The 21834-nt window shown below is 36.4% G+C and overlaps 1 protein-coding gene across 2 annotated transcripts in view; it reads left to right on the top strand.

Moving 5' to 3' along the window:
* The window catches only part of TIC22-III (Tic22-like family protein), a 167130-nt gene extending 155668 nt beyond the window's left edge, over positions 1-11462 (top strand). For both annotated transcript variants that reach the window (XM_089804366.1, XM_089804367.1), the window contains 3 exons: positions 10613-10696; positions 10868-10903; positions 11013-11462. In XM_089804366.1, the coding sequence (XP_089660492.1) occupies positions 10613-10696; positions 10868-10903; positions 11013-11105 (213 nt within the window). In that variant the 3' untranslated portion in view covers positions 11106-11462. The remainder of the gene's footprint in view (positions 1-10612; positions 10697-10867; positions 10904-11012) is intronic.
* The last annotated feature ends 10372 nt before the right edge of the window (positions 11463-21834 follow it).

Below are 21834 nucleotides of genomic sequence, written 5' to 3' on the forward strand. Positions count from 1 at the left end.
ATATTGGAAGAAGGTGATGGAGATGAAGAAAGATATACCGAGTGCTACAAGAACATAATGATCTTTCAGATTTGAATGGAGAAGAAGTTTTTGGTTAGTCTGAAGGAGAATTTTTCCATGATGATACTCATATGCTAACAAATGACAATGAATGTAAAATTGAGGAAGAGGATTCTTTTAGTGTGGAAGAAATTTCAGCCTTGTTAGACATGGAATATCGGAAACATGTTGAAAGAAATGGTCCAAATATTTTCTCAATTCACCATGGTGAGCAAGTTGATGGATTGACAAATATTCAGGGGATACCAAATGAAGGAGATAGTGATCCCCAAGAATCCAATTGTGGAGACGAAATAGAACAGCATATGGTGTATGGACATGAGGAAGTTTCAGGAGATAATGTCAATGAAGATACTAGTCTTGTTAATGAAACATCTGATGATTCAGATGGAAAGTCTCATGGGGATATGCCTGAATTTTCTATGTTCTCGTATCCATTGTTTGAAGAGGAAGTAGAGGAGGAAATGTTTGAGTTCTCTATGTTCCTAAATCCATTATTTGAAGAGGATTTTCTATGCAATCAAGTTCATCATTGTCATGATGAAATCAGTCCTAATTTGGAATTCGATAAAACTCATGATAAAATTTATTTAGAAGGCGAGACATCTTCCTGTTCATCCGGTGAGCAAAAATTAAAACAAACTTGTGAAGATGAGATGAAATCAGATGTGCATAGTTCTGAAAATTTTCCAAGTGTTTTGCTTGATCAAATTCTTGATAAAAGAGTAGTAGCATCTCCTAAATATTAGTTATCATCAAAGCCTTTTTGTGAAGAGAAACATTGTCTACAGTACGAGTATGGAACAAATTATGTACAAAAGGACAATCAAGCAAAGAAGACTTACTCTAATGATTGTATGTGTAACAACCACTTTTCCAGAGCCTTAGCAAACAACTAGAAAATCAATGAAATACATATACTACTTCACGTTCATGAGAAGGCCATTATAATAGTTATGTTCATGCAAAAGAGATTAATAGTTACAATCAGTTTAATTGAATTATCTTAACTAACAATTGAAGGCATCATCAATAAATTCAAATAGAGGGTTTAACTTTTTCATATCCAAAATTCTGAAACTGGAATCCACCTAGGGAAGCCTCTGCAAAACCCAGGTTAGTCCACATATACCACTTAGGGCACAAATAGTTATACCACTATCAAAATGTCAATTATCATTTAGGGCATCAAATACCACTGCATCATAATGACAAATACCATCTAGGCATCAAATACCACTGTATCATCTTTTTTCTTTCCTATTTCTAATTATGGCAATAACATATAGTTAAAGGATACATTCATTTTTATTATTCACATAAAAGGACAATTATAACATGCATCAAGTAGGCCTATCTCAAGCTTACATATATATTTCATGTTCAATTGGAAGATCAACTGATCTAACCGGTTACTAATTACATTGATGAGAAAAATTGATTCCATTGAAGGGAATAACTGATTCAACGATATAAATCAATCTAACGTATCTTCAACTTGTAATTTCAAATATCATAAAAGTAAAATAGCTGTTACCAATAGATGTTTGAATGCATAACTTATCTTTATCTTGTGCATGTCTTGGCATCTGGTGGAGAGGGGAAGCATTGTTAGGGGCTTAACCTCCCAACTGCAGACCCTTAATTATCCCCACACAATCTAATCCGAGAAAGGCCCTCCCTACCCAGAAAATAGACATGGAAAACCATGTCCTACCACTGAGTATCATGGTATTTAGAGTATCAACCCACCATACGACTTCACAAATCACTTGGACAACCATGAGCTGACTTGGACTAAACAGTTTCCCCTTTTTCTTTAGATATTAATGCTCTTTGGTTACTGATTTTAGTTATTTCTTGTAGGGATACCTTTCCTCTTCACCCATTTATACTCGACTCAGCTGGTCTTGGGTGCATCCTGGGAGATATGCCGGTATCTAGGTATTCTTTGTCAATCAGATTTTATGAACACAATTCTGATTCTTATCTCAGCTGGTTTATGGATAATATCACTATATAAGTCAGATATGTTCTTTGCGAAATATAAAGAAATATTCTTATACCAACTCTCAACATTAAGCATTGCACAAGTAATTGATCACAGATAAAATGGGGTCTCTTCGGGTTTGACTCTACGAGTCTGTACTAGCACCCAACATGTATGGAACAAGAATCATTACATAAAATGGAAAAGAGAGCTGATGTTCTATCAGAGTTCTACATACTCTTGAGCCTTGGGATCGGCTACAATACTTATTCAAATCATGGATGCATTTAATCATAATATTTCATTATTCCTTGTGGAATTTGTCACAGGGAATGCAACGTATGAGACACACATATAAAAGAAGAAATAAGACTGGTCGAATGATTTCATGACCTGAGATTGTAACTTTGGATTTGACGCTGTGGTTTGGCAATATGGCTCCAGCATGGAAATAATATCAAGCATGGCCGATGCTGCTATCAAAGTAGCTAAATGTGATCGTCCTATAATCATTGTTATATAATCATTTTAGTATTAGGTGATTAGAGGAGAAAATATGGACAAATTTCAATAGTCAATCAAGATTGATGGCGTGTGAGGATTCAATCAGAATTATGCAAATAGTTACAGCAGGCAGACACCTCTTGAGCTTGTGGAATTTATCAGCTCTGTGAATGGCAAGTTTAATAAAGGGAATTACTAAAAGGGTTATGCCAACTTGTTCAGAACTAAACCTTCATCTTTTCATGAAGTTACTGAAAAGATAACACTAAGTATTTATGGTCTGCTGGTAACAGCAGTAAATATCAGTTATGACTAATACCATTAGACTTCGTTTCTTTTAAACCAGGAGGACTGTACTTTTCTGAGACATACATTCAGTTTCATATCCAGAGAAGATTGCCCGAGTCTTTGAAAATATCTTATGTGGGTTTATACAAGATTAGTAATATTATCAGCTCTTGTAATGTTTTCAATAGTATTCTGGGTTATATACAGCACATCCATATCAACAAACAATAGAGGAAAATACATATATGGTAGAGATAGTTAAGCAAGCACCAAGATTCAAAGACTAGAGAAGAGGATGCAGAGTATCTTCAAAATTGATGACTTTGTATTTGTGCATATTGTTGAAATTATTCTAGATTAGTAATTTAATTCTTAGTACCAATGCTGCTCAGACTTTGATGTAGCCTTCATCTTCATGGTATGAGGACCGAAACTAAAAATAAACAAAGTAGAGTGGGTCATGCAGATGGGATGGAGCAAGTGATTCAGGAACAATTTTTTATTGTTGGAGCAGTAATATGTTTTAACACTTCTTTGAGGATGCTTAATACTTAACTTGGAGATACTACTCGTGTTTCTTGGTTAGGCCTTGATGTAGATATTCTCTTTCAGGTGGGATACACATCTAAAGATGACAAGAGACCGACCCATAAGGCTGTGGATGTACAAATTCCAGGTGCATCCGTTGTCAAAGAGCTCACAATCCATGTCCTCTAGCACTCTGCAGACATCAGCTTTGCCAGATTTAAATGCAATAGTAACACCAGTATCAGTGTTGTTCCAACAACCATTCATAGATTCACAACAAGTACAATTGTGTGCACAGCTTCTCGTGTATGGGTCTCTCATCCAAGGTGCACTACCAGAAGAGGCACTAATGCTAACATCTTTTGCTGATATTGGAGGAGTGAACATCATATAAATATGAACTTAAATATGTGCCAGCCGACTTACAAAAGGAAGGCTGCACTTTCACAAAGTCTATCTACTGGGGTGATGTGTTAGTAGCAGCAATTTACACACATCAAAGTGAGCAGTGATGAATGGAAGTCAAAGACAGGGGATTCAAAACAGAACGACACATCATGTGGTATCTCATACGGTGATCAAAACCTTTGAAGCCACATCATATTTGATACGATGGAAATATATTAGAAACGACAAGCATAACCAGTCTTTACAGATACAAAAAACATCAGAAGGAAAGGAATTAGTTTTTGGTGTTATCCTGAGGATATGTGTGTCTCCAAATGTGCCGGAAGTATGCATATACAAATTCTAGAATAAATAGGAGTTGATGGAATGAAAGCTGCTGTGTGCATTAAGTTGGATATGAAGAACCGTCAAGTATAAACATATAAGATTCAAACCAAATTGTTGAACCTTGAACTAGAATCGAAATTCTTCAGGGATGATGATGATGCATGAGCGTGCATACAAGAATGAATGGAGTTTTCCTATTAACCAAGTTTGATATGCTATGTAGGGAAACAAATAATAATTGAACTTGGAAATAAAAGATGTGATTAAACGAAAAGAATTATTATTATTGTAAAGGTGTAATTATTTAAAATTTGACTTTTCACTATCAAACTTTGAAACGTCACGTCTCCATATTATAAAGATATATAAGGGAGATATTCGAAAAATAAGAAGAGATATTTAATAAGAAGTAAAAAGAGAAATATTAGAACGTGAGGAGTGAATGAGAGCTAAAAGGAGAAATAAAATGTTATTTGCAATTTGGATATGTAAAATATTGTAAATAAGTAAAGATCATTTTTACTCATTTTATAAATTTAATGCAAGAGCCCTGTTTTGTTTATTCGTCTTGAAAATTGAAGTTCAAATATTTTGTTCAGATTTGTCCTCTGTGATAATTGATTTTACATCAATTGCTGCTAACAGTGAAGAAGTTCGATTTTAAATACATATCCTTGATTATCAAAATTTGCATACGAAATGTTGTCTATGGGAATTTTGTCTAATTGGTTTTTTGAAGAAATTAAATTCAATTAGACTAGGATTTGTTTTGCCGATTGAAGTTTTAGCCTATAAAGTAGTGATGGTGTAATACTGTCTCTCAGGGTTGTATGTAAGAATCTGTAGAAGTTGGACTCTATTTGCCCAAGGTGGAATAAGGGACTGGTTTGCAATTTATGTTAAGAAAATGGGTTAATGTCTGAAGTCTTGAAGTTCCATATTCCCTCATATCCATAATTCATAAACATTATTCCTTCCTTTAAAATAATTTTCATTTCACAAACATATATCAAAGCATTCACACAAATTTCATTTTGAATAAGTTTTAAATATTTTGCAAACCTAATTCATCAAATTTGCCATAGAAAAACTTTGAACTAGGGGACCAAGGTTTGAAGTGAAAGTTTACCTGCCTAGGTGTGGTGAAGCCTAAAGTGTAGGGGAATTGAAATCATTCTCATTTGTTGGCCATAACTGAAAGGGCAATCCTATCAGAGATTGGGCAAAGCTCCTAGATTTCCAATTCATGGTTTTGGGAACCAACAAAACCACTCCAATCTTCAGACCAAGAATGACCCAAACTACCACCACCCACTGCCATTCACCATTGATAGACATGTAAAACAATATCGATAGGCATGTAAAACAAAAACATCAAGCATCATAACCATCATGTTCTATACTCAACAAAATTAAGGCACCATTCGAACCAAACCAAAGAAATGCCACCTTGGAATAATAAAAAAGCTAGGGTTGCTCGTACCTCAACATTACCAAAAGCTTCATGAGTTGCCTTCTTCAACCTTCACTTCCTTGTACACTCGCCTACTCGTACTCTGCTCTGAAGCTTGGTTTGTCGCAAATTCTTGATAGTGTAGAGAAAGCTTTAAATTCTCCCACCTAGTACATACCTTCCTTCTATATTCATCTTTGTCCTCTCTAGGTAGCCAATAAACAAAGGGGAGAGCTCAAATGCCTTTGCCAACCGTCAATTTACAATGCCTTAAGCTACATGAAATCCCATATCTAGAATTGCGCACTCAAAAATGATGTCAAGCCCAAAGAGAAGGTCATCATCCACCAAGGATTGTAAAACCCATTTAACGACTTCTGTACTCTCTGCTAGCTCCAAATCCCATGCGAGCACTAAATAGATAAAACCCCATGTAAGCACTAAAGAGATGATATCTGTGTTTAGTTGATAGTGGTGTTTTCCATCAGCAAATTCCTTTCCCAACACCTCCAAAATTGCATCCACCACATCCCTTTTTTAATAGTTGAGAAGCCTATTTAATCTTTGACTTGTCACAAGACCAAATGATGCTTCTTGTTGTGGAGTGGTGAATAATGTAAAATTGGCCTCCATCTTTACCATGTCACCAAACAGCTTAACACAATGATCTATCAACAATGATAATTGTCCCTTAATAATCAATCCATACAAGCCCTTATCCCATCACATACATTCCCCACTTAATAGTAAATGAACTGTCAGCCATAGGAGGGAGAATGTTGTCATTCATCAAGTGAAAGATCACAAAAATCTTCCAACCGTACCTCTCCCTCATCATTGAACTTCAACACCCATTTGGAAAAGGTGTTTTCCACCTCATTCCCTTGGCTACATGTGTGAGTGACCTTAAACCCTTAAAAAAAGGTCAATTCCTTTTGGATGGGAAAAATAAATTTCTGCTATTGCCAGGCTTGTGTAGTACCAGCAATGATTGTCTCTATAATGATGAGGGAATCGCGTTACAGGTGCAATTTACTAATCCCCACACTTCTCCCTAACTTGACAGCATGAAGCACAACCATAGCTTCTAGAACATTATTCATCCTTTCTCAAATCCTCTTTGCCCCCATCACGAGGATGTTACCAAGGCAATCCCTAGCAACATAACTAATCCCAGATGGCCCCAGGTTACCCTTTGATGCACCATCAAATTTTTTCTTTGTTCATCCCTCTCTTGGGGCTGGATTAACCCAGTTGCCCACTAACAGGCCTTCAGATCTAATGTCTTAATTTGCAGCTTAATTTGAAATAGCAGATCTTGGTGTAGCTAAATGAAATTTTGAGATGAAAATTAAAAGAGAGGATTGAAGAGAAAGCTATGGCTTGCCTAGAGTAAATATGTGAATTCAATATAACAAAGGCTTAACATCCAAGATTGCAGACCACTGTGTGTTTCTTTTATATTTAGAGTGAAGTTGTCTGGTTTAGATTGTCCAACATCCCCATTAGAGATGTAAAGCTTCAGCAAAGTGCCTTGCTAAAATACAATTGGAGGTTTGATTTATGTTATGGCCTACACTAGAGCAGACATGTTCAAGAAACAAGATTTCCCTCTTAACGTATGTCTGATCCTTGTAGAGTTCAGTAGGATGCAGTTAAAAAAGCCTTAACATATTTGCAAATTACCATATAGCATAGCAGCAAAAATCTATTGGGGAAAAAATCAGATTGAGCTTTAAAAAAAATCTGGAAGCAAGTAAATTTTTTTAAAATCTAATCTTTTTGAGGAAGAGGAAAAGAACTAATTGTTTTTTGCATTAAAGTTATTTCCATAGCATAGAGATAGAGAGTGCCCCAAAAATAGAGTTTACCCATTGAATTGCCCAATGAAAAGTTTGTCTAAAATAGTATAATGCAATATAGCATGTATGTTTTGCTAATAAATGATTCTTTGGTGAGTTCTTTATTAAGTTGAAGCTATTGCTAAGTTAATAATACATTTTTTTAACAAATGAGTAAGTAAAACTTGGTCTTGTATTACGTGAATGAATAGCTACTAAGTACTAAGATTGCATTCCACATTGTTATTGATATCAAAAGAATGTTTGATTGTAGAGACTGTAGTATTGTAACAAATTCTGAAATGTTCGAAAGCTTAGTAAAACCTCAAAAAAACTACAAAAAACATATTTCCATCCCAATAGAATAAAAGAAAAAAAGCTACTGAGAAAATTTCAAGTAGGTAGATGAGATAAAATTAAAACAAGTTTATTAATGTCCAAAGAAAGACCAACAATGGGTCCAAGGGCCAAGCCAAAGAAAAGCCAACAGCAAGAGCACCAAGTGGTGTTCGAGGAAAGGAACAAAAGCAACAACAAAAACCTAAAATGGGGAACCAAGAGGAGAAGCCGAATCGCCACACTAGCTTTTTCCCAAACAACTAGGAAAAAGTCTAGAATAGAATGATAGGCCTGGGGCGGGAAGAGATCCCAAGTTGTCATTGAGAACCTCCGGGGGAGGGTGTGGAAGAGGGATTTAATCACAAGGACGCACTGCCCAAGGGGTTATCGAGAGAGTATTTAAGGGACGATTAGTTCCCCATGCCGAGGAAATCACCCTGAAGAATGATGTGATGGGCTGATTTTGGTGTGGACCCATGTGGAAATGTAATTGGAAAGAGTGGTCTAGAAGCCTTTGAGCCTCTTGAAGGTAGAGAGCAAGGCATGGTGTGGACCCATGTAGGAAACTTCAAATAATATATCAAGTAAAAATTTAATCAAATGGTATGCAAGAAACTGTTTCAAAGATCATTTTAAATAAAGCCGCATTTCAAAGCTTTTTATCTAAAGAAACCTTCAAATTTAATCAAAATATTGGCTCATATAAACTAGTAGAAGATGGACATGTTGGCAAAATAGTCAACGCTCCCCTTAGGGTTTGTGGCAAGGGACTAACCACCTCTTGTGGATTCTATAAGTCTTGTGGTTGTCTCGGACATTGATAGTTCAATCTTTGGTGCAATGACAACCACATTTGTAACAAGTGATATCAGAATTTGGTCATAGGTTTGAATCCCCTTGGGTAATGTTGAGGGGGAGATTGTTGGCGAAATGGTCAATGCCCCCATTAGGGTTCATGACAAGGGACTAACCGCCTCCTATGGATTCTATAAGTCTAGTGGTTGTAACAGGCATTGATAGGTCAATCTTTTGGTGCAACAACTGCATTTGTAACAAGACACAAAACATATTCTGGGATATACATATCATGATATCAAAATAAGCATACAAAATCATAATGACCAAGATTTTGATGCCTAGAAAATTGGACATTTTGTTGCAATTTTGGGTTAAATATAAACATCAGGCTGATTTGCTCATGCAGCCAAATGTTTTTGTACAACAACTTTAGGGACAAGATGATCTACACATACAGTACCTTTTCACTTCTTGTAGTGAGACTGTAAAAAATTGAAACTAGTAGCTGGACACAAACACATTTTAGGATCTAAATATGGATGATATCAAAATAAGCATACAAAGTCACAATGACCAAGATTTTTATGTCTCAAAAAATGGACATTTTGTTGCAATTTTGGGTTACATATAAACATCAGGCTGATATTCTCATGACGTCAAGTGTTTTTGTACTACAACTAGAGGGAAGGATAAAATGTTATCTCACAAACAGTACCTTTCACTTATTGGAGTGAGATTAAAAAAAAATGAAACTATAGCATTGCCATATTCATCAAGCAAGGCAAATGATAGGAGAGAGAGCCCAACATAGCATTAAATTCAAACCTTTAGCTAGGAATACAGATCATTCCTTTCCACCAAACCAATTTACAGTGCTATAACTGTAGAAAAATAGAGATGATTAAATCTTGTTTGTACAGAATAATCAACCAATCTTCACAAGTACTATTTAGTTATGTAGAAAATGAGATAAAAGTAGACAATGAATTAAACCATGATAAAATATGAAGTACATTTGATGAGCTAAAATATAACCTTAGAATATAGCCCATTAACCTGTTATGGTAAATACTCTTTCCACGAAAGTCAAACCAAAATAAAATAGGTAAATAGATTTAACGCTTTTTCTTGTCAATTTAAATTGACAGATCTTTGTGATGGGTACATTGAAATTTTAACTTAAACAATTAATTTGTATAAGAAGTAACTGAAAATTAAAATGCGTGTGACAGTGTATTGACATAAATCCTAGCATATTAATATACATTGAATTTCAAACCATGATAAAATTAAAATAAATTACGAAGTCTGAGGAAAGCTAAAAGTTTAACTTTGGAGCACAAACCACTCACATATCATAATACTTTAGCAGTTATTCCAACTGTATAACTGCATAACCAATATCTGAACTGATCAAAGACAATTAATATATGCAGATCAGAACACACAACTTAAGAAATACATCTGCTGTTGTAACTAATTTTCTGTTGTAATCAGACTGGATATACACATTTGATCTGACGAGCACATCATCAAAAACAAAATTTTAATCACCATAACGTGTTTACAGATATCTGATACAGAGGCACAATTTGAAATCAGAGTAAACCTAGACAAAATCAGAACATAAAATAATGATATTCCTGTTAACTGAAACTTCAATGCAAGGTATTTGTTTTGTCCTTCACCAATCAAATCAGATAAGAGTTTCCGCAGATTTCATGCAAATTTATCAGATTTTCTAAGACTTATCGACATCAGTGACAAAGCTGCTAACAAAAGCTTGTCATTGAGATTTCTCTTCCACATTTACTTTGGTTCTTTAGATTATGTTCATCTGTTTATGTTGTCCATATATGCAGATTCATAATGATTTTTAATTTGATTTATGCATCATTTTGATCAAAACAATTATTTTGGTTGAGGCATTGTATGCTGAATTTGCAGGATCTTAAATGTTATTTTACATTTCTGCTTTTCACAATTAAGACATTGCCGAATTTCAACATTCATTCAGCTTACTTTACTCTTCTATTGGATTTTACATATCAAATATTTTTCTATTAAATCTTCCAGGAGGATTTGGAGAGTTCTCTCAGTCAAGCTTCTCATCAGCAAAAGAGATTAAATCCTTCTCTTGAAATCAATACAGATATTCAGGTGCCTCTTCAGACTTCATAATACTCCTAATCTTTTCTGAAAGAGCACAAAGTGCTAATCTTCGTCCATCAGTACTTCACATCAGAAGTTGGAATAAGAGTAATAATTATATCACACATCATAAATTTTCTTTATTTTCAAGTTTCCATTTTTTCCCTCATTTTCTTGTAGGTTGGGAGCTTTGAAGATGTAATTAAGAGGATGGAGGTATTTGTCGACCTATACATTAATATATTGCTCTACTGATGTTTGTAGTTTGTAGTTGTAAAAATTGGTCTCACTGCTAACTGTTCCAATCAATGAATGGATATAACAGAATAGTGAGGACAGCTCGGGATGGGAAGATGTTGTGTTCATTCCTCCTGGCCTCGATGTTTTTAATCAAGCACTGAAGAGTATCTCAGCGTGAAGACTCTCTCAGCTCATCTTCCAAGAAACAGTTCTACTTCAGATTGAGTTGTATATTTGTTATTTATCTTTGTGTCTTGAAGACCACATTTGGGATGCCATGCTGCCTTGTATTGCTCTTATCCATGCTAATGGTTACTTCAAAAATTTCGTTAATGGTTCAAAATTCAAATTCATACAGATAAGATGATCACAGGGAAGAACTCCATGGATGATCAGCTTAATTTTTGATTGAGAATGAAAGTAGTGCAGGTTCGTAAGCAGAATGTAGAAAACAATGTACTTGGGAAATATACTTACAGTAACTTATTTCTTGCTTCAGCAGAGGCATTGATGATCTAGTCTTCATATTTGGGAAGTGGAGTAATTTCATTTTTCATTTGGCTTTGCTGAGTGAATAGCTTAGAAAGGCTATTTCTATATTACAGATGCAATTATCAGAAATTAAAAAAATCTAGTTGGCTGTCTCATGCAAAGTCAGTTGGGATTGCTGGTAAAACTTGCAGCCTTGAATGTGCGTTTCAAGATATGAAGATCCTAAAATGAATTTAAAAAAAAAATTTAAATCCCATTTTAATGTTTATAAAAAGAAAATAAATTAAGCCATTAACCCGCTTAGAAGTGTCTTTGAAGTGAATTTTTAAATTGACCCAAATTTAATCATGGAATCTTTTGTAGATGAAAAAATAATCATTTGTTGGTATTTATAAATCTGGTTATCTTCAACGTCTATATTTATCATAATTACTATTTACCATATAGGGTAAACGGATACTTATCGCATTAATAGATTAGAATGTAACACATAACAGATACTTTATTCCTATAAGCACATATTCAACTCCAATTACAATGATCTATAAATCCATTCGGATGATGTACATATATTTCTTGAAGGGGTGATCAACCATCACATGACCTTTCAGATACCACCTCAACCCATTGGTTACGACATAATTTTTACCGACATCATCCCCCTTAAAAAAGTAAAGTTGTCTCTGGATGACAAAATAGAGATAACTTATACATCAAAACTCAAAATATGACTTAAACTACTAATTACATCAAGACTCGCAACAAACTAAGAAGTAGAGGGATGCGTCCCTAGTAGTGCTGATGTAGTAGACGTATTCTGTGCCCTAAGCTCGTTCAGTTGTGCTCATATCTCATGCACTTTCTTGGTTTGTATCTCTGTATCTGCGTCGGCTTGCATCTAAATCTTCAAGGCTGATTGCATCATCTTGACAATCTCTCCAAGCTCTGCCTCCTTGTCTGCTGACTCCTGTTGTAGCTAACTCTTCTCCCGCTTAGCCTCATCTAGCTGAGCCATACATGCTATACTCTTTAACTCCCAAGCTGTTCTTTTTGACTCACAACCTACTCTCTTTGCAGTTCAGTTTGCCTTCATTACTGTTAACCTGGTAGTTGACTCCTCCTGAGCCCATCTCTGTCGCTACTTGGTCTGCCTGGCTCCTCCGACGAGCATAACAAACATCACGATATATCTAGGCTACATCACGAGTCAGTGTCTCTATGTGGCTCTCCACAATTAGCTCTCTAGTGGTGGCTCAATCCTAGCACATCTTCGAAGTCTCTACTCTAGGCCACTTGCGTTCCTTACAACAAATTGAAAAGACAACTGAGCACCTTGCTCTCATGAAGGATATGACGTGCTCCAGCTCCTACACCACTGAATCCAAAGCATGTTTCTATGTAGAGATGTGTTCGGCCCCACTATAGGCTGCTCGGTACTCATAGTTGTCTTCACTACTTCTATCATCCACTTTGTTTAGCTATCCGTCGAGGAGTGTGGTATCTCATCGATCTGCATCAAGCAACTCTCCACTTGTGTTTGTGTCCAATAGAGTCTCCTTTCGGGGCTACTTCAGGTAGGTGAAAGAATGCGTGACACCTATGGTGCCAGTGTGTAGTTAAACCTCATACTCAAGTATGTGTGCTCAATTTTTTAGATCTACTTGCCCTGCTTGGCTCTTCTACTACTGACATTGCTAACAACGCTACGTCTATTGTAACCACTGCATTTGAGCCCACTACATCTAAGTGAACATCTACTTATATAGGTACCTCTATTACTCCCTCCTATGTCTCTACCTCATCATTGAGTATAATTGTGGTTATATGTTTCTCAACCTCTTATCTCTGGTAGAACTACAACTGTAGCTGGTAAAGCCTCTCGACTGACTGAAGGCTTGGCAACCCCTATAGATGCTAACGTTGGTCAAACTAATGGTCGAGGTGCTGGCTATGCTACTGGTTTGGTTGCTATAGTGATCGGAGTCATAACCATAGGCTGCCTAAACTGTCCAAATTCAAGAATGTGAACATTTGCAGGGACTAAGTGAGAGTGAGAAGTAGTTGTGAGAGACCTTGGAAATAATAGTGGTGGCACTGTGATGACCTTGATGTCCTAATCATCCTCCTCATCCTCCACCTTCTCGGAGTCATCCTTGTCTACCTTATGTGACATCCTCTTCTCTCCAATGGCCTTTTGACCTCTTGGAGTATCAAGGTTCTTTCATTGCATGATCAGAAGCTCCCCTAGTTCTATTAGACCTGACTTGATCTCCAATCCATTAGTAGGTATCATGTGTGTTGTGGCGTCGAGAAATAGGCCAATGGCGTAATGTGGCATATAGAATGTTTTATGTTGCAATGTCATGAACTCATGCATGTGCTTAGCCAACAAAGATGTCCAGTCATATACATTACCAATCATGACGTTCATCATGCTCACCTATGGGAATGAAATATCTAATGCCCTACTTGATCCAGTGAGTTTACTTTTTACCAAGTCCATCAGATAATGCCAGTGTCCTTTTTGTATATTGAATTTCTTCAATCCTCTTCCCTTCGAAGTATCCATTAAGGCTTTGTTTTCTGCTTAAGGCCATTTGCCACATACTATCTCTACCAGTTGTGCCTTCACTTCTTGACCTAATTTCTTTGGCTTGTTATTGATTTTTCTTCCTCCCTACACATGACTTCGTATGCCGAACACCTGGGTAAGTCTACATTTGTAAAAGATATCATGAGATGCTATCCTATGTATGGAAATGAACTTGTTTGCAAAAATCGGTCATAGGCTTCTCGCACGGTGAGGAGAAAACCCTCGAGGTTGCATGTAGATTACCGGCATCCACAACACCCATTCCACATGTGCCCTTTGTATGCTTTCCTTCACAAAATGGTCATTTGAGGTTTCTTGCCACCACTTCCTACACTCCAATCCGTTAAAGCCCTTGAATGTCACATTCTGGGGTGTGAGGTGCATAGTTGTAGCCAATTGTGCCCTTGCCTTCTTTTTGCCTGCACTTCTTGCAATACGCACTCCTGATGGTAAAGCTTGTACGTTTATGTTCATTGTGTTATTGGATGAATCGTCTTCTATTTTCTTTTTCCAAGCCCTCTTCTTTGCACTCTCCACAATTGTCCTTTTGTTTGCAAACAAAACAATTCTTGGAAACGGTTGGAATTGTTACTACACTTTCAGAATGTTCAACTTCTTGTTCACTTATAGTACGGTGCTTACCCTTCAAACATAGCTCTCAATTGGGCTTGGTTATGTCTGCACGGTAGGCTTGCTTGTGATTGTCTTTCTCCTGTTGTCATTCTTAAATAAACAATAAACACTTCTTTGTGCCCTTGTTTTACTTTTTAATGGCCGTACGGTGTGAAACTTTGGTTTATGCTTCCTATATTGTATGCACATTTCTTTAGCAATTTACTTTAGCTTTCCGACTTTGGGGTCGTACTATGTGAAACTCTTGTTGAGGCTTACCCTTACTGTATAGTATTGACTTCACCTTAGTCGTGCAATGACTTACTCTTTATGCCCTTAGACTATATGGTATATGGTGATACCGTATGATATATGTTTCTTGCACTTGTGATTTTTCCTTGATCAGCTGGCCACACTATATCTTAAATAGTTTTTCATTGGTCCCTTGATTGTACAGTATCCTTAATACATTTATGTTGACCTCGTGACCGTATAGTATCTACCTCTTGACCATGCGGATTGTGCGTAATTTATATCTTGATCGTACAGTAACTAGTATCTATTTGTTCGTATAATATCTAGTATTTATTTTGTCATGGTATCAAGTATTTATTTTGTTCATACCGTACGATATATTTTCTTGTCTTTGTTGGGCTGTATTGTATGGTAGGTGCTCTTTACTCATTGCTCCTTCATTGGCCGTATGGGTAGATAGATATTGTTCCCTCCTAGGGTCATACGATATAGGTGACGAGTTGATTCTTCAAGTTTTTTCGGTAATCTTCTCTTGCTTCTACTTATGATCCAGTACTATACGATGTGCTCTAGTACTTATTATTCTTATATATACATATATTTTACTACTAGTTATTATGTTTTTTTATACTGTCTTTGGGTTATTCATTCAGGGAAGTCTCATTTTCTTTGTAAACCTTTTTTCTTTCGTGGTAGTTTTTTAATTTTGACTCGTTTACTGCATCCATCACCTTCTTTCCATCTAGTGTCCATAGTTTTATTGCTCTGTTACTGCCCACCTCACGAATTTTATATGCCCTGACCCATTTCACCTTAAATTTGTCTGGTTTGATTTCATTACGCCCATTGTACTTCAATACTAGTTGACCCGGTTGAAACTTGTTTAGTTTGAAGTGCTTGTCATGCCATACCTTGCATCTGCACTATGAAACTTGGGTAGCCCATTGTGTTTGTAATTGTCATTTGTCAAGTTTATTCAGGTTGTGCAATCTTTTCTTGAGATTTTCCATATCTCCCAACTTGTTTTTTATCACTATTCGCAAACTTGGTACCATGAACTCTGTTGATACTACGACTTCTTGACCATACACTAGTTGGAATGAGGTGTGTCTTGTGGTGACTTTGTACGAGGTACAATATGCCCATAATATCAATGACAACTTTTTTTGCCAATTCTCACCCTCAACTATGCAAGATTTCTATTTTACTACAACTGAGATTTTGTTTGTGGCTTCCACTTGTCCGTTTGCTCTAGGATAGTACGGGCTCAATAGAGAGGTATATTTTGAATTCCATGGTTAGTAGCTAGATGACGTGATTGACAAAGTGTCCCCCATGGTTGCTTGTCAACTATAGCAGGATGTCGTACCTTGTGATGATCTGCTCATAGGTGAATCTCGTTGTGCTTATTGTAGAGTTGTTTGGTAGGGCCCACACTTCTACCCACTTGGTAAGGTACTACATTGCTATAACAATGTACCTACATCTTTGGGTTTTACTCACCTTGAGGGGTTCGACAAAGTCCAATCCCTAATGTTCAAATATTTCCTATTCGTGTGAAGGGTTCAGAGGCATGAAATCCCTCTTCAGTGTTTTCTCGTCCCTCTGACATGTATCGCATGCGATGACCCACTCCTTGGTGTCAGTGTACGGTTTGGCCACCATAACCCTGCCAAAAGTATCTTCTGTGCAGTTGTATCTAGCCCCATATGTGCTCCTGCAAGTCCTTTGTGTACTTCCTTCAATACCTTCAGGATTTCTTCCTCTAGATCACATCGTCGTAGAATCTAGTTGGATCCCATCTTATACAACAATCTATTAATCAATTGGAATGTTCGACTTATCAGCACTAGTTTTAGCATTTCACTTGGCGACATTTCCCTAGGAAACTGCCCCATTGAAAGGTATTCTTTGATACTCGCTTACCAGGATGGTAATACGACAATTTGGAATAGTCGTGCATTGGGAAAATCATCGTTGACTCCCTCCGGTGGTTCTCTTGATTTGATTCTTGATAAATGATTTGCGCTTACATGGCTTTTCTCAGGTCATACTATGATTTTAATTGTAAACTGTTGTTGTAATAACCCCAATTGGTTATAACTTCATCTAACACCAAATTCTTTTATAATTTAGTTTGACATTTCATCAAACTCTTTGCAAGTAAGTTGTGATACCACCGAAATAAACTCTGTTGGCTCTCAAACAATCTGTATTGAAGAATTGATTTCTTTTTTTCTTTTTATTCTTAAGGTTTTGCAATTTTGATACAAGAATATAATAGCAAACTAGAAGATTTTGTAATAATAATTTCAACTCAAATATTTCGAGATTACATAAGGAATATGCAGCTGAAAATTTTCAGATTTCAATATCAATTTAGATATTGAGTATTTTCACAAAATACCAACAACGTAGTTAATAAAATATCCCTTATTTAAATCAATAATACCCAAAAAATTTAGAAGTTACAATCTATGAACTTACAGGTAAGACATGTTTTGAAACCCTTTGAAATTAAGAGTAGCAACAATTAAGAATTCTTCGACCAACAAATGTAGTTGCAACTTTGGAAAATGTTGCTCCCAAAGTGTAGATAGAAAATAACACCCAACAATAAATATAAATTGACACTCAACCAACTCCAAATTAACCAGAGCACAATTTGATATAACAATTCTAGTGAATCCCTTCACAAACTCCAGCAACGAGAAGAATTAAACTTCTCCTTAGTAACAATTAATACAGTAGGAGAAATGACAAATCGTATACTTCAATACAATTTTCTAAACAATCTCAGAATTGAATCTACAATATTTCAGATGTAGATCCCAAACTCTTATATTTCAACAAAGGTACAAAAATCAAAACTTTAAGAGTCTTACAAAGATAACAAAGAAAGATAAGATGATTAAATAATTGGATGCTTTCTTCATCAAGTGTCCTCATGTTTATAATCTCCAAATGGCATTAGTTTCCCAAAAGAACTCAAGAAGCTTTCTCTACACAACATTAAAATATAATAAAGTGCCACTAATATAATTTATTATTTGTTTATGGCTTTAAAAATGACATTTTCTATGATAACTTAATATTCTGACATGTAAGGCCACTGTTTCTTAATCCCATGATTTAAAACTTTTTGTCCCGGTTCTAATGAGCTATGATATTGAGGTGACCAACAAACAACACCAACAAAAATAACAATCTTAGCTTATTTAGATGAATAATAATAATTCACCTATCTAGCGAAAACAGTTGAAGAAACATCAGAATTGAAATCTAACAACACCAAAGTGACCCTAATGATAAAAGACGATGAATGAACCTAACAGGGTGACTTACTATAAATAGACGCTCCCTCGAAGATTCTTGGAGCTCAAACTAGAAGCCCAAAATAAAAACTAAGAGCATTACCGAACTCTTCCAACTCAATTGAGCGCATCAAAACCAATAGATTGACTTACTATAAATAGTAAGTTCCTCAAACAAAGCCAAAACACACCATAGGTTGCCCAAAAGCCTATAAAAACACAACTGAGACCCTCAAATCCCATGTTAGCTTACAAGGGTCGCGGTGATGAACTAACCTAGCCAATTGCAAGAACCTACTAAATGGGGACATTACAGTCCACCCTCCCTAAGATTGCTTGTTCCCAAGCAATCCCTGGAGCAAAATGAAGATCACAGTCCACTTAGATTTCATAGTTAGAACAACGTATTATCCCTATTGTGTACAAGCAACTCCTATGACACCAACACCCATATAATAGACATCAACATCAGAATCATTTGAAAACTAACCTAAGACGCTGATGAAGGTAACAACTCATCAGAACTCAACCCAACTGAAATACCAACTCTATCTAATCCAGAGTCCCCATCAAACTGATACTCACACCCAACTGCACTGTGGAGATGTTAACAACTACAGGTACCTAAAACACTACCACTAACTCCAACCTCTGCCAAACTATCTTGGGTGTGTAGATATTACAAGGGGTCTAATTTGCAACTATCAATCCTATCTGCAAAAGATGGTGCTAACCCATCCCATAATGGATGGTATGAAATTGGAGCTAACCCACACTGACGTGAAACCAAATCCTCTACCTATGGGTCAAAATAAAAGTGATGAGCACTCCTCATAGTGTAATGTTGATAAAAACTCTCAATCTTTGTCAAGGGCTCATCAGTATTAGTCTGGGAATCAAAAGATGGCTCCAATCTCTAATTTTGAACTATTGGTGGGCAGGATCCTAGGCAATCCTCCTAGCAAACCTAACCTCGACCCTGTGGGGAAACATAGTAGATAGAGTCTCTACAATCTTTCCCACCAATTCTAAATGACATGAGAGCCTTGGATGAGAGTACCCTTAGACACTCTGTATGAATCCTCCCACATACTAACTCTCAAATAGATACTCCATGAAGGACTCTGTGTAGTAGAAATTATATGTGGAAGCATCAACTTGCTCCCCTGTGACCATAGTTGATCCCTTTGAAAATGTGGCATTGGACCTATCCAATGCTATCAACTTTATGAGATGAAACAATAGATTCACTTCTAGCAGTAGGAAGCAAATCAACATGAGAGCTCAACTCCACTAATATTCTTACCTCATCTGTACCTACTGCACCCATCTCCTAGATGGATGTATGTGTCACATCATCATGTTCCTCATCCCCAACTATGGAAGCAAACTCACCACCAACTACAACATGTAACTGAATAGGGTTTGGGGCTAGTGCCGACTATACCTGCTCTAACTCCATAGTTTCCTCATCCAATTGTGATTGTCACTCTTGAAGAGCCAAGTAAGTATATTGAAGAGAGTCCATAGTCACCTCAAGCTCCGAGGTGAGCTCAACCACCTCCTCTTTCTCTAACAATGTCTCATAATAGGTGCTACCCATTGTAGAAAGTAATCCCTGTCAGCAACTAGCTACGAATAGTTATGCTTCAAGATCCTGACTGCCTCTCGAAGTGCACGAACCTCTGCTAGAGAAAGAGCACTATCATTGTGCTCATCAAACATAGGAGCACCCCAACCAGACGTAGCCAACATCTAACGGATTGCATCATAAAACTCGAAAGATGAAAAGATGTCACTTTCACTCACCTTCAACTAACTAATCACATGTGCCTCTATAACCCTTGCCTCCTATGCAAGCTCTCTATCTCACTAATTGCACTATGAGAGGAAACTGAATAAGAACTACCCACCACAAGATCACTCACAACATGTGTCTTATCGACCTCGCACAACTTTGCATCTGAGATACAACTACTATGTACCTCAATCAACTCCTCATCTTAAGAAATAGAAGCACTCATAATATCAATATCCTTGCATGTCTCAACCGCCACTTCAAAAGATAGATCCTGTAAACACTGATCCTGGGACATCCAAAACCTCCTCGGAGTCATCAACTGATACCTGTCAAAAAGGATATCATACCTGATTCAACTCATAGCATCATCAAATGTATTATCATATGTGTCTATACTATCTGCATCCCCACCAATTGACAAAGTCTCAACTATCGTCACTTGACTCTACATACATGACTCTATGCTAGACTGTGAATCAATAATGCTAGAGCATGAACCCACATCTAGGAACTCTGCTGTAACATGCAAACCACCAACATCATAGCTAGGTAACTCCATAAATGCATCAGTCCCACTTGAGGAAGCAGCCGCCTCTTGCATTGGAGCAACACTATGATAGCTCACATACAAATCTCCAATAATAATCCCCTCATTGAGAAAGGTTGAAGTATCTGTAGTAACAACTGCATCAGCTATCTTTGTACCATCTGCAACAACTCTAGGAGCCTCAACTTGCTGAAGCTCGGTGTCATTATCCTCTGCTATTGACACAACCACATGTCCCTATGAAATATGTTCATCATCAACATTATGGATAGGACTAGCAAGTGTCATACTAAATATAGGTAAATCTGCATCATGGACACTTGTCGAGGAAAACTCAAGCCTCCCTCTCGCTGACCTTCTAAAGGCAAAAACCATATACCTCACTATCCTCTCAACCATCTCTAGATTTAATAAGCTCTCTACCATCCTTTGCTAATGAAGCTTAAGTTTCTCTATATTCTCTCTCAATGAATTTAGTTTCATGCTCTCTTCCTCACTACTCTGCCAACCCTTGGAACTACTAGGTCTCCTGTATCTGTATATATATTGAAAAAGTGAGAGTTCTGGTCACTCCCAAACCAACAACATATCTAAAATTAAAAAATATTCTACTACCCCACAGGATGATAGGAAACCGATCTGATACCACTGTAATAAATCCAATTAGTTAGAACTTCATCAAACAAAAAATTCTTTTATAATTTAATTATTTGACATTTCATCAAACACTTTTCAAGCAAGCTCTAATACCAGTAAATTAAACCTTGTTAGCTCTCAAACAACCTGTGTTGAATAATCAATTTTTTTTTGGTTCTTGAGGTTTTGCAATTTTGATAGAAGAATATAGCAACAAACTAAAGATTTTCCAATAATAATTTCAACTCAAATATTTAGGGATTACATAGGGAATATAAAACTGAAAAATTCTAGATTTTAATATCAACTTAAATATTGAATATTTTCACAAAATACCAACAACCCAGTTGATAAAATATCCCTTATTATTCAAGTCAACAATACCCAAAAAAATTAGAAGTTACAGTTCATGAACTTACAGGTAAGACATGCCTTGAAACCCTCTGAAATGAAGAGTAGTAGCAACAAATAATTCTTTGACCAACAAATGCAATTGAAGATTTGAAAAATGTTGCTCCCAAAGTGTAGATAGAAAATAACACCCAACAACAGATATAAATTGATGCTCAACCAATTCCAAATTAACTAGCACACAATTTGATATAACAATTCCAGTGAATCCCTTCACAAATTTCAGAACAACCTCCAACAACAAGA

This window comes from Cupressus sempervirens, chromosome 10 (assembly GCF_028749045.1).
Source record: "Cupressus sempervirens isolate cs-2001-9-10 chromosome 10, ASM2874904v1, whole genome shotgun sequence".
In the NCBI taxonomy this organism is placed as follows: domain Eukaryota; kingdom Viridiplantae; phylum Streptophyta; class Pinopsida; order Cupressales; family Cupressaceae; genus Cupressus; species Cupressus sempervirens.